The sequence below is a fragment of the Bombyx mandarina genome, chromosome 25 (assembly GCF_030267445.1).
Source record: "Bombyx mandarina strain Sakado chromosome 25, ASM3026744v2".
NCBI classification, from domain to species: Eukaryota; Metazoa; Arthropoda; class Insecta; order Lepidoptera; family Bombycidae; genus Bombyx; species Bombyx mandarina.
This window is the reverse complement of record NC_143231.1, coordinates 10727967-10740675: the sequence shown is the minus strand read 5'-3', so window position 1 is coordinate 10740675 and position 12709 is coordinate 10727967. Positions and strand designations below refer to the sequence as shown.

General features: G+C 34.2%; 2 protein-coding genes across 2 annotated transcripts; one reads left to right on the top strand and one right to left on the bottom strand.

Moving 5' to 3' along the window:
* The first annotated feature begins 18 nt into the window (after positions 1 to 18).
* On the top strand, positions 19 to 4430 carry spn-A (RAD51 recombinase homolog spn-A). The gene is made up of 6 exons (XM_028178976.2): positions 19 to 366; positions 916 to 1115; positions 1482 to 1629; positions 2172 to 2380; positions 2553 to 2682; positions 3279 to 4430. Exons 1-6 carry the CDS (start codon positions 283 to 285, stop codon positions 3522 to 3524), a joined length of 1017 nt encoding a protein of 338 aa, XP_028034777.2. The 5' UTR covers positions 19 to 282; the 3' UTR covers positions 3525 to 4430.
* Sirt2 (NAD-dependent protein deacylase sirtuin-2) lies at positions 4417 to 12191 on the bottom strand. The gene is made up of 7 exons (XM_028178942.2): positions 11883 to 12191; positions 11548 to 11814; positions 9846 to 10052; positions 9056 to 9205; positions 8438 to 8630; positions 8085 to 8271; positions 4417 to 6897 (listed from the first exon to the last, which is right to left on the bottom strand). The coding sequence occupies exons 1-7, from the start codon at positions 12010 to 12012 to the stop codon at positions 6772 to 6774; spliced, it is 1260 nt and encodes a 419-aa protein (XP_028034743.1). The 5' UTR covers positions 12013 to 12191; the 3' UTR covers positions 4417 to 6771.
* Between the last annotated feature and the right edge of the window lie 518 nt (positions 12192 to 12709).

Sequence of the window (12709 nt, the reverse complement as noted above, 5' to 3'; positions counted from 1 at the left end):
GGTTTTAGTTACCAGGTCATAAAATCTCTTAAAAAAAAAAAGCGGATGTCTTCAGACTTCAGTGTCGACTTTAAAAATAAAAATAGTGAATATTTGAAATTTTAACGCGTATGGTACTTACAAGTTTGCTCTAACAAACAATAAAAAAAAAATTAATTAAAATTATTTTATAATCCAAATCGTGTACTCCAAAGACACCTAACCTTGTAAAGTTATTTATAAGCAACTGAAGTTTGAATATTTTTAAATGAGCCGGTAATTGTTTGAAAGCCACGGACAATAATGAATACCACTGCTTCAGCAACTACGACTTCTTTGGATGAAGATGCTGACGAATGCGGGCCACAGCTGATCAGTAAATTAGAGGTGACGTCATGTGACAAGCTTTAACTTGCTTACAAATATTACTGGATTGAACTGACTTATTGGATACAATGCGCAACTTATACTGTAGATAAATTCTAATTTATTCCATTCTCTTAACTATATTTCTTTTTAATGTGTATATGAAATAAATAAATAAACATATTGGATGATAATAAAGTGCTCCTAAGAATCCTATCTATTTATGCTTAAGTAAATCTACATATCCTGCATTGAAGAGTAAGATATCTACATTCCAAGTAAAAGATCTCTCAAGAAAAGAAAAAACAAGGGTAAAAGAGGGTCAAGTTTATCTGCTCTAAGAATTTTCAAATAGATCTCCAGAAAACACAAAAACGTTCTGTAAGAACAACATGAGTCTATGCTCATATTAAGTCAAATTCTCAGTTGTATTGCATTTGGTGCTACTTAATCGTTCAACCTTACTTCATTGCAACATTGTGTACATCATTATTCAATTGAACAATATCTAAATTTGAATTGTGATAATTTGTTTGCTAAATAATAAAAATATGGAATAATTTATTTTAGGGCAACGGCATCACATCAGGAGATATAAAAAAGCTTGAAGAAGCAGGATATCATACTGTTGAATCTGTTGCCTATGCTCCAAAAAAATGGCTAATCACAATTAAAGGGATATCTGAAGCGAAGGCAGATAAAATATTAGCTGAAGCATCTAAATTGGTGCCAATGGGATTTACAACAGCAACTGAGTTTCATCAAAAGAGGTACCTTTACAATTATTCATTTATATTTTTTATTATTAATTAATGAAACACCAATATGGCTAAGGTCAGTACAAAGTTGTGGAAAACATTTAACACGTGCTAAGTATGTAAAAAGCAAAAAAATTAATACCTGCCTGCAGGATTTGTACCCCGTCTTTGTTACATAAATTGTTATGTCTATGTCTCTACCTTAGGCTATAATGACACAACTATTGGACCTGACATAAGGGACACAGCTCAAATCCCAGTATCGAACTAGTAATGTATAGTCATATTCTTGACACAGAAAATAACTGCAGGTAATACTTGTATTCAATTTTTTTAATTAAACCAAATCTACATTGAGTATTGTTTGAATTTTTACAGGGCTGAAATAATACAACTTACTACTGGTTCAAAGGAATTAGACAGATTACTGGGAGGTGGTATAGAAACTGGTTCTATAACTGAAATATTTGGTGAATTCCGTACTGGCAAAACCCAATTATGTCACACATTAGCAGTCACCTGCCAGGTACAATTGAATTAAACCAATTTGCAATAAAAGTATATAATAATAAATATTAATAATGTATACTATAATTATATGTGATAATGTGTAAAAGACAATATGTGTAAGTGACTTCATATAAGAGCGGAAGTGAGCGAAGAAATGGTGTATGATAGAGGTATGGTAGGAGAAAACATATTGCGCCAATCCCAGGTTACTGGGAGTAGGGCAGGAGAATGATGTTGATGATGAATGTATAATATAGTTAATTAATAATAATAGTCATAAATGTTCATTTAAAATATTAGAACTGTAGGTCATATTTTTATGTAAAGAATGTTTAGAGGTTAACAACAAAGGAAAGATCTTCCACCCAGCCGGTGTAATTTCTCAGTGGCAGCCCAAAAAATGGAGAAAAAATTGTTCAATGAACAATGTCGCTTCTATATAATATTGTAAAATGTAAAATATCTAATAATTTCATTATTTTTTTAAATATGAAATCCCATATTGGTAATTTTAAATTACTGAAAACCAATTGCCTTGGCCTTATTAAATTTTCACAGCTACCCATTGAACAATCTGGTGGAGAGGGTAAATGCATGTACATCGATACAGAAGGAACATTCAGACCAGAAAGATTGCTGGCCGTTGCACAACGATATGGTATGGAAGGTGCGGCAGTCTTGGACAATGTTGCATATGCAAGAGCTTATAACACAGACCATCAGACTCAATTGCTAGTGCAAGCTTGCGCCATGATGGCAGAGTCAAGGTAAATTATTTTATAATAGACCTATTTAATTGTTTTTCAAAATTTGTTATAAATTTTTTATTCTTTTTACTTGTGAATTATGTTTATACTATGTATATATTAAATAATTTGATTTTCAATTAATTTATTTATTACACATTAAAAATTTATCTTACGTGCATACAATTTTCAGATATTCCTTAATTATAGTTGATAGTGCAACAGCTCTATACAGGACAGACTATTCTGGACGAGGGGAACTGAATTCCAGACAACTACATCTGGGTCGTTTCATGAGAATGTTGCTCAGATTGGCTGATGAGGTAACTAAATGTTTCACATGAGTCGACTATTATCAAAGCCGGCAATGTGACTTTTGGACAATTATTGGTAAATCAGAAAAACGAATTATTGACTTTGTATTCCATTGGCAGTCACAAAACTCTTCTGAACGACATCTTAGATAAATAACAGGTTAACTATTAACCTTTATTTAATGCAGGTTTTGAACCGTATTCTTTGAAGGAGACGATTATATTCAAATCAATCTGTATTGACATATCAATAACATTTTTTTGTCCAAATGCACAGATTGCCACCTTTGATAATAGACGACTCACATAGTTTCCTATACTAATTATTTCAGAAAATACCAGTATAATTTTAAAGTATTTACATATTTAAAATCGTATTGTGAACAATTTGGATTTTCTTTATAAGTATTTCTATCTATTGAAACAGTTGAATAATCATTTGGAATTCATATCACAGACGGTATTTATTTTCAAGTGAATTTTAATCCTATTAAGTGATAAACGTAAAAGTTAGATTGTGTTATATTTTGAGAGGCAGTGAGTATATATTTCATGTACATATATTTTGATGAGTTATCAATAAAGTTTAAAATCTGTCATTCCAGTTTGGTGTAGCAGTAATCATAACAAACCAAGTGGTCGCTCAAGTGGATGCTGTAGGAGTTTTCAATGCTGATACCAAGAAACCAATCGGAGGTCATATCATAGCGCACGCGTCCACAACTAGACTCTATTTACGGAAGGGTAGAGGTGATAATCGCGTGTGTAAAATATACGATAGTCCGTGCTTGCCCGAAACAGAAGCTATGTTTGCGATTAGCGCTGAAGGCATCACGGATGCTAAGGAATAATAATTTAATTAAGGTGATATCATCACTGCCATCAACCTTAAATATTATTTTAAACAACGTTGTAGTGTATGTTTACAAAGAAAAAATTAAATAAAAACTGGAAAAGAAACAATGAATGTACATATATATAACCACTCAAATTAAGAAAATGGCTCTAAATAAAAAAAAAATATGATGGAAAAATAAGTATATGGGAACATACACTCTTAATTAATTTATATAATTTGGTAGATTTTAGCTCATTTAAATCGCAACATCAATTTGTGTGAATGAGCTTATAACATTTTGTTGGTAGCGTAGTGATGTGTGAATTGTTTTATTTTTTTAATACAATAATAACTTACGGACTTATTCATCGCGACTTATTGGACATTTATAAGTTTTCATAAAATTATAAAGGTCCAATAAAATAAATCCAATTTATAAATTTTAAGTTTATAACTATTAATATAAATAAAATGTAATATTTGTTCTCTATGAATTCCTAAACCATTCATGCGATTGTGATGAAACTTTGTAATTAATATTGGCAATCTAGAAAAGGTTTGTTGCAGTACCAGCAACATATGACAGATAGCACGTAAATAGTTTAAAAAATTTGTTTCTTGAACAATTGGCGACGGTCATACGTGACAGTTTTTCATTAGTTCACAATAAAGATGAATAAGACCATATAATAATATGTAGATGCGATAACTATTATAAATAAAACCATTTCATTCATTAAATTATCACTGCTTCGACTTTATAAAACTATCTAGTATTTCTTTTCACAATATTAAACGCATTTTATGTAATACCCATTCATTCATTGTATTTAAGCATTAATTCCAGGATCAACTGTAAATAAGTAGGTATGTAATTTAAAGAGAACCAGTGTCAAATAAAACTATTTTTACATTTTCATTATTTTTATTTTTTCACAAAATACAGGCTTAAAATTTGTTATATTCAATTTTCAACAATCAGTTTTATTTCCGTCTAAATATATACATTCATTAATTATTCCGAGAAAATAACATTACTTTTGATACATACATAATACCTTATAAATATTATTGCTTTTATTTCATTCTTTATAATAAATAGGTTTTTGTCAAGGCTAGTGCTCTAAAAATCGTCTATACTATTCTTAATTTATCTGAATTTTGTTACCAATAGCTATTCATATATACCCTGTTATTCGTAAATTTGCTAGAATTCAACAGTCACAATTGAAAAAAAAACTAAAGCGTTGAACTATTGATTAATTACGTAGTCTGTTAATAGAGCCTCTGGTCCTCAGCCCGGCTCAACCTACGTCCAACCTATTCCGTGTAATATCTTCCTGTTATTACCTAACTATACGCCTGCACTAGACCTGTCTTGACTTGGCGATCTCAATTTTACAATTCGCGGGTAGGAGTGAGGCGGGCACCCGGTAGTACAATTGTATGCGAAATCAAACTTCAACGTGGAGCCACCCCAACCAGAAGGTGAACTTCGCCATCGTCACTAGAAGGTGAACTTCACCATCTTCACTAGAAGGTGAACTTCATCATCTCCACTAGAAGGTGAACTTCATCATCTTGTCTGTAGTGTTGTTATTAGGTAACAAAGCTTAGATAAATCAAACGGAATAGAAACGCGCCCGACAATCAGAATGTTATAAATTCTTTCAAATTAATGAAGGCAACATTTTTTTGCGAGCCATATTGGAATAGCTATAAGCTACGCTATTTAAATTTTATTGCTTTGCATTACACATTATCAACTTTATCTTCAACAACTATTTTAAATTACCATTTAAATATAAAACTCACATCTGCATCATAAGACATGTTAACATTATTTTGTTTTGCATTTTCGTTAAAAAAAAACACTTGTCTGTTTTGAATAATTAATACATATAAACTGACGATCACAAGAAAATAAATGCAATAATTTATAAATAAAAAAAAACACCATGGACAATAGGAATATAAGAAACAAGTACTCATCCCATCACAATTATTAAATTAGAGTTACAATAAATAAATTAAAAAAAAAAAACGAAATTGACGATTGATGTTGAATGACGTAGTGTCGAGGCAATATCAAATTACAACATCTATTCCTAAAATACAGAAACTAACAACGTATCATGGTCGTATATTTTGTGTTGATCAAATTCCTTAAACTTTAAATTTGAAAAAAAAAAAAAATTAACAACACTATCGATCGGAATTCATTCTTCAATCTCTAAAAAATTATGGTCATAATATTTAATTATTAAAAATGTACACACAATAATTTTTTTCAATTACAGCCAACATCCGCAAATCACGATTCAGTGTGCTTGCTTAGTGCGAGTTTTTTAACGTTCTCGATAGCGTAAAAGTTAACTCAAATTTGTATGGAGTTGGAACAGCGCCCCTAGCGGCAAACGTTGGCAAACGTTCCAACTCCATACAAATTTGAAACAACTCAAAACTAAGCACACCGACGTGCACTTTGTAGAGAATTTGTATCACAAAACACTTCTTGCTGTAATATGTATTTATGGACTTTAAAAAAGCACAAATGGCGGTGGTACTCATCGTAACGGACATTATCATTATCATTGTCAAAAATTCATTCTACAACAAACCGCTTCAATACTCTAATTTTATGACTGACACGATGGCAGTGGTTAGCGACTCTGTTAAGGTTGCAGGTTCGATTCCTACATTCAAACGTATGACGAATTTTTTTTTTTTTGCTGTGTCTTCAAGGATTATTATTATATTTATGTATTTAAACGCATATTTTTGCGTACGTATATAATTTCGGGTTTAGGGTTCTCGTAGTACAGAGATTGTTAGTTTGGAGCCAGGTGATTCTGTGCGATTTGTTTCCGAATATTATTTATTGATTAATTAGGTACTTGAAGTGGTTTTCGGTTTACCAATAAATAATTGAATGTTGCTATATACAAAAATTTATGAGTATATTGTTTGCGTACTTCTTTGAAAATCGAATAGACACCGGAGACCCAGAGAGAATTTTATCTGTATTGACCGTGTGAAAATAGAGCGAATATTAAATTGAGTATTTCTTACTAAGTACCTTATTAAATTATTATTAAATAGAACAAGAAGGTGCTTGTAGTTCGAAATACAAATCTGTATATTTTTTATTAAGTTTTCAATATTTTTATTTGAATCACATCATGGCTTTTCTTCGCTTCATTCAGGTCATCCGAGGTACAATTAAATTCGAGGTTAATCAAATTGTTTAATTGTTTGACTCATTCCGAGGCACTGGGTCCCGCGTTTGCTTCTGAAGGTATCAGTACCGGGGCATGGGGAGACGCAGTCAATAGTTCTTGGTCCAAGCGTTCATGTTCACGGGCTACTAATGCTCGGAGTTCATCCTAGGCGAAAATAGAGTTGTTAATTTGTTAGCAATATAACATTGTTATAGGGCACCTAATGCTATTGAGATTTTTAGCTTTGTCTTTATGATATATAATTGCGTACCGGAGAGCCACCTACCCTTAAGTTTTTTTTTATTGCTTACATTGGTGGACGAGCTCACAGTCCACCTGGTGTTAAGTGGTTACTGAAACCCATAGACATCTACAACGTAAATGCCGCCACCCACCTTGAGATATGAGTTCTAAGATCTCAGTATAGTTAAAACGGCTGCCCCACCCTTCAAACCGAAACGCATTACTGCTTCACGGCTAAAATAGGCGGGGTGCTGGTACCTACCCGTGCGGACTCACAAGACGTCCGACCACCAGTAATTAAGCAAAGTTAATTTAGTTAAAAAAAAAATATTAGATATATTTTCATCGGCTAGTTCACTCGTCGAACTCTTCGGCGTAATCGTCGAGTTCGACGAGGGCGGTGACCGGTCCTTGAGGGTCCTAAAAGCACCGAGAATGAATGAAATGCTTCGGACGACGGCGGCTTTACGTTGCCCTGTCGCAGTCGGAATTGTTAAGACCGATGCAATGATCGGTCCTTGATATGTGTACAAATTACTTTGAAAGATTTTATTATACTACATGTATAAAGGTAAAAAGGGGGCGTTACAAGCAGTCTAAAGGTTAACTGAAGATATCAGGCAGGTTATATGTCATTTTGGTCACAATGCCAATTTCCTCTGGGTCGCGGTTCCCTCTGTATTTCGTGCCATTTGTTCCACGGGGAGTGCTCTGAGGAATTGTTTGAGATGATACCATCATCTCGTTTTAACCATCGCACCACCCGCCACCAGAGTAGAGTTCATCCACATTGCGTTTCCAGAGATCTTTTTTGCCCCATACCATCCAGAGTAGAGTTCATCCACATTGCGTTTCCAGAGATCTTTTTTGCCCCATACCATCCGGCTTTGGAATGAGACCCCCTCCATGGTGTTTCCAGAGCGCTATGACATATCCTTCTTCAAACGAGGCTCGTGGAGAGTACTTAATGGTAGGCAGCGGCTTGGCTCTGCCTCTGGCATTGCTGAAGTCCATGGGCGACGGTAACCACTCACCATCAGGTGGGCCGTCTGCCTACAAGGGCAATAAACAAAAAAACGATGTCTATATGTGGAAACTTTAGTACTCACCCCCCATCCCAGTCTGTCTGCCAAGTCCTGGCAGCCTTCATCACAATCTCCTAGCCTCGCCACATCTCTATAGGAACCTTCGTCTAACTGTAAGCCTCCACACATTAATCCTCTTATTCTCAATATAGGTGGTCTCACGCCGGCCTTCTCACGGTTTATCAGAAGTCGAGGGCACGAATCTGGAACCCTGGACATAAAGATGATGGTAAAAACAACTAAACGAAATCTTGAGTTTATTGTTTCTAATTTTATTAAAATTTATTTTTATTTTTGTATATTTTAAACAATGTACAACAGTTAAGGTTTTCTTGAAAACTAAGTGAGTTTTAGATTAGTAAATATTAGAACCTCACATATCTATAAGTGATGCAAATGGTTGCACTTCAAGTGAAGATCCCATAATAATGAGCATGTCACATTGCTTGAAGTCCTCCTCTAGACACATCTGGAACCTCTCCGGCAGACTCTCACCGAAGAACACAATGTCAGGCTTCACAACACCAGGGCATTCAGTGCAGATTGGGATCTGGTCAGCAAATATCCTTTCTGAAAATTTTATTGAATTCAACCACGTACAAGTTCTATTCTATGTATTTTACAATACAATATAATATTAAGTTTTACTACCACTGAAGCACTGGAGCAAAATTTGGATATGAAAATCATTGCTAATAAATTTAAAAGAGTTTCACACATATTTTTTTCACAGTGAAGAGTCACATCACTTTATTACGTAGCAGTCACTGCTAGCTCTACTATTTAATTCCGATGACGTCCAATTGTGATGAAACAGTTGTTAGGGCTCCAAGGACGGTTGTTTTATCACACTACCATCAGCATATAATAGGTGGCACATTAATAGTTTTGACATAGTCGATTTTTCTTACTCATATAACGTCACATCTAAGCATGACCGGGTCGTCTTTTGTGTTGGATTCATACATATTTCATCAATTAGTCATAAAAAACACCTTTGACAAACTCCAGTGGGTATTCCTTGCGGCAATCCAGACAATGTGATGTGTAGAACGTTCCGTGTGCTTCGACTAATTTTTCTTCGGGAATGCCGGCTCCTCTCTCTAATGTGTCAATGTTTTGTGTATAATGACGTAATAAGAGCCCTGGTGAATAGAAAGTAATATTGTAAAAAATTATTTTTATTGATGTTATGATCTCTTTTTTTGTTGCTTAGATGGGAGGACGAGCTCACAGCCCACCTGGTGTTAAGTGGTTACTGGAGCCCATAAACATGTACCATGTAAATACGCCACTCACCTTGAGATATAAGTTCTAAGGTATCAGTATAGTTACAACAGCTGTCCCACCCTTCAAACCGAAACGCATTACTGCTTCAGGGCAGAAATGGCAGTTTTTATCAATGTTATACCCTTTTAAAATATCTCAAAAACTAGATAGCAAATGTTGCTAATTTCTAAGTTCATAAAAATTACTCATTCCTTGATTTTGTCGTGGCCCCATTGGTATTGTACGTTAGTCCCACTGGTCAGTCGAAAAGCATTCAATGTGTTAATTTAATTGAATCTATAAATTAATTATGGATAGCTGAACTTGTGTAGTGTTCAGAATAGGATGCCCAGTGAAAGCTTGTGTATAAGGAATACATGGGTAGGTACCACGGCCATGTGTATGTCAGCAGCAAAGTAGTAATGCATTTTAGGGACAGCAATGCACAATTAGGACATAGCCAGCACTTATAGCACCAAGTAGTAAGACAGACTATACACCGAAAAATAAACTTACCTTTCTCATGTAGAAGTCTTATGAAATAATGTGAAATTGTAGGCTTAAAGCTTCCTGGAAATAATTCCTTTGCTAATGTGAAGAAAGGCTTGGGATTTTGCCTGAAGAAATTTATTTCGAATATCGCCTGTGGTTGAGGTAGTTCGTACTTCTGTAAGTTATGATATAATCCTGTTTCGGGACTACGGAAGTCTGGAATTCCAGCAGCTGAAGAAAAAAATATTGATTATTAATTGTTTGTAATTTGTAATTGCGTTTAATTGTGTGTCTGTAATTTTCTTTTTGGAAACTTTATAAATGTATATGACTTATTGACTGTGTTTTGGGATCATTTTTTTCTTTTGTTTCATTCTGTTTTGTATTTTTCTTTGTCTTACGAATCATAGAAATGCCTTATTAATTTTTTTTGAATTCTCCAATTTTTTTTTTATTTGTGATGCTGCCCAAGCTAATACGTCTTGTGGTAATTTCTTGCCTGTTTCACCAGTGAGGCTGGCATGGATGTATCCACACCAATCACAATTTAAGCCCACCTTTGAAATTAATATTTAACTAGCTGACCTGGCAGACTTCGTAGTGCCTTAATCGATAAATAAAAGACCTAAACTTTTGTATAAAATAAACACAACAAAGGAAAAAGAAAATTATTATTTTTATTTAATTCCGAGCATTTTCTTATTTATCTTTTTTTTTTTTTTTATTGCTTAGATGGGTGGACGAGCTCACAGCCCACCTGGTGTTAAGTGGTTACTGGAGCCCATAGACATCCACAACGTAAATGCGCCACCCACCTTGAGATATAAGTTCTAAGGTCTCAAGTATAGTTACAACGGCTGCCCCACCCTGCAAACCGAAACGCATTACTGCTTCACGGCAGAAATAGGCGGGGTGGTGGTACCCACCCGCTAGGACTCACAAGAGGTCCTACCACCAGTAAAAAATCTATCTTATCTACCTTTTAAACCTTCTCTGGACTTCCACAAATAATTCAAGACCAAAATTAGCCAAATCGACCCATCGTTCTTGAGCTTTAACAAGACTAACGAACAGCAATTCATTTATATATATAGATTTTAGTATGTTTCAGTGGATTTAATGAAGTTGACCCTTTATTTTATCCATTAAAAAGTTATGTTCTCCAAAACGTAAGCTAGAAAGGTTTTAATTTCTTCTAACATTTTAAATGTTATGACAACCCTGATCTTTTAACATTATTATTTCTGACATTTTGAATAGTTTGTGGTTTTCATGGTCACTGACAATTCCAAGTGTTATTCATCTATGATCAAATATTGTGCTAACAACTGGCCATTTTTTTATAAAAAATTTATTTACACTTAAAACTATAATAGTAGTTTCAATTATATTTATAAACTGAAGATAATATATTTTAACTATTTATGTATAAATAAGTTTGTCCTGAGTGTTCCTGAATGTATTTTCTTAATTATTAAACTCTTTCAAAAATATATTATGTTCTGTTACATCGAATAAAATATGACAAACATATCATGTTTTATCTTTTATGTAATCAACTCATTGAATGTAAGATAAAATTTTATTTTTGTTAAATAAATTTTGGATTGTATTTTGATAATAATAGACTTGCTTCTATCATCGGAGTAAGCTCCCGTTTTAAAACTCACTATTGATAAGTGGAAATTCAATTGACATTTTTTAAATAGTAAAAAGTATAACTAACAGGTAGAAATACCAGCTCCTGAAAGTGTTATGATCTTCTTGCACCTATCGCTCTTGATCCACCTGACAATACCATCAAGGCTGACTTCATCCAAAACTTTTTCGGGTGGTTCTGCCGGTTCAAGATCCTGAGGGCTGAAGAGTCCGAGTTTTAAGGCCAAGTACATTCGAACGTCATCCACGTCGAGATCGCGAAACATATTTCTGAGGCTTTCCATCGAAGTTGTTGGCGGGACATTCTGCGGTGACTCATCCACGGTTTCATGACCTAAAATATTGCCACTTAATACACAAATGCACATTGGAATTAGCTTAAGTGTACTATAAATAACTGACCGCCACTTTTTCCGGGAGGCGAATTTGCCGACATTTTACGTAAAAATACAAAATTGCGTCTCGAAACCTTTGTCCAATATTGACAGTTTGAGAATCGGTTTGACACTTTTGACACATACCGAAAGCGCATTTTTTAATGCTGCTATAGTTAATTATAGTAAAATATATATTGTGAAATTTGTTCCACTACGTACGATGATCTAAATATCTACTATGAATTACTTGAGCTTATACTCGTAGTACATATGTATTATTTACACATTTTAAACTATATTATCTCATCTATTTGTTTTATATAGTCTATGGTATAATTTTGGCGGGAATGTGAGGAGCGAAGCTATGTAAATTGTTTAAGCTAATTTTATGTTTCTTCACTTTTAATTGTAAAATAATGGTGGCTTATCAGCCTTACCTGATGGTTAGTTACCATCGCTGATAGACGTCAGCAATGCCAGTGGCACAGCCAAGTCGCTGTCTACCGCCAAGTACTCCCCGCAAGCCTTGTTTGAAGCAAAATATGTCACAGAGTTCTAGAAAGTCACAGAATTCTAGAAAAACCGTGGAGGGGCTTATTCCAGAGGCGGATGGTACGTGAAAAAAAAAGATTCTGGAAACGCACTGTCGATGACAACAACAGATCTAAATAGTATGGATGAACTTCGGAAGCGGGATGTGCGATGATAAAATGGTATGAGCGTACTACAACCAATCACTAGTATAATTATAATACAACCAGTACTTAATGTAAAAACCACCTAAGGCGTTTGGAATAACGGGCTTTTATAGGAAAATAGAGGTGGATGCTATGGCATGACTACCGGCATTCG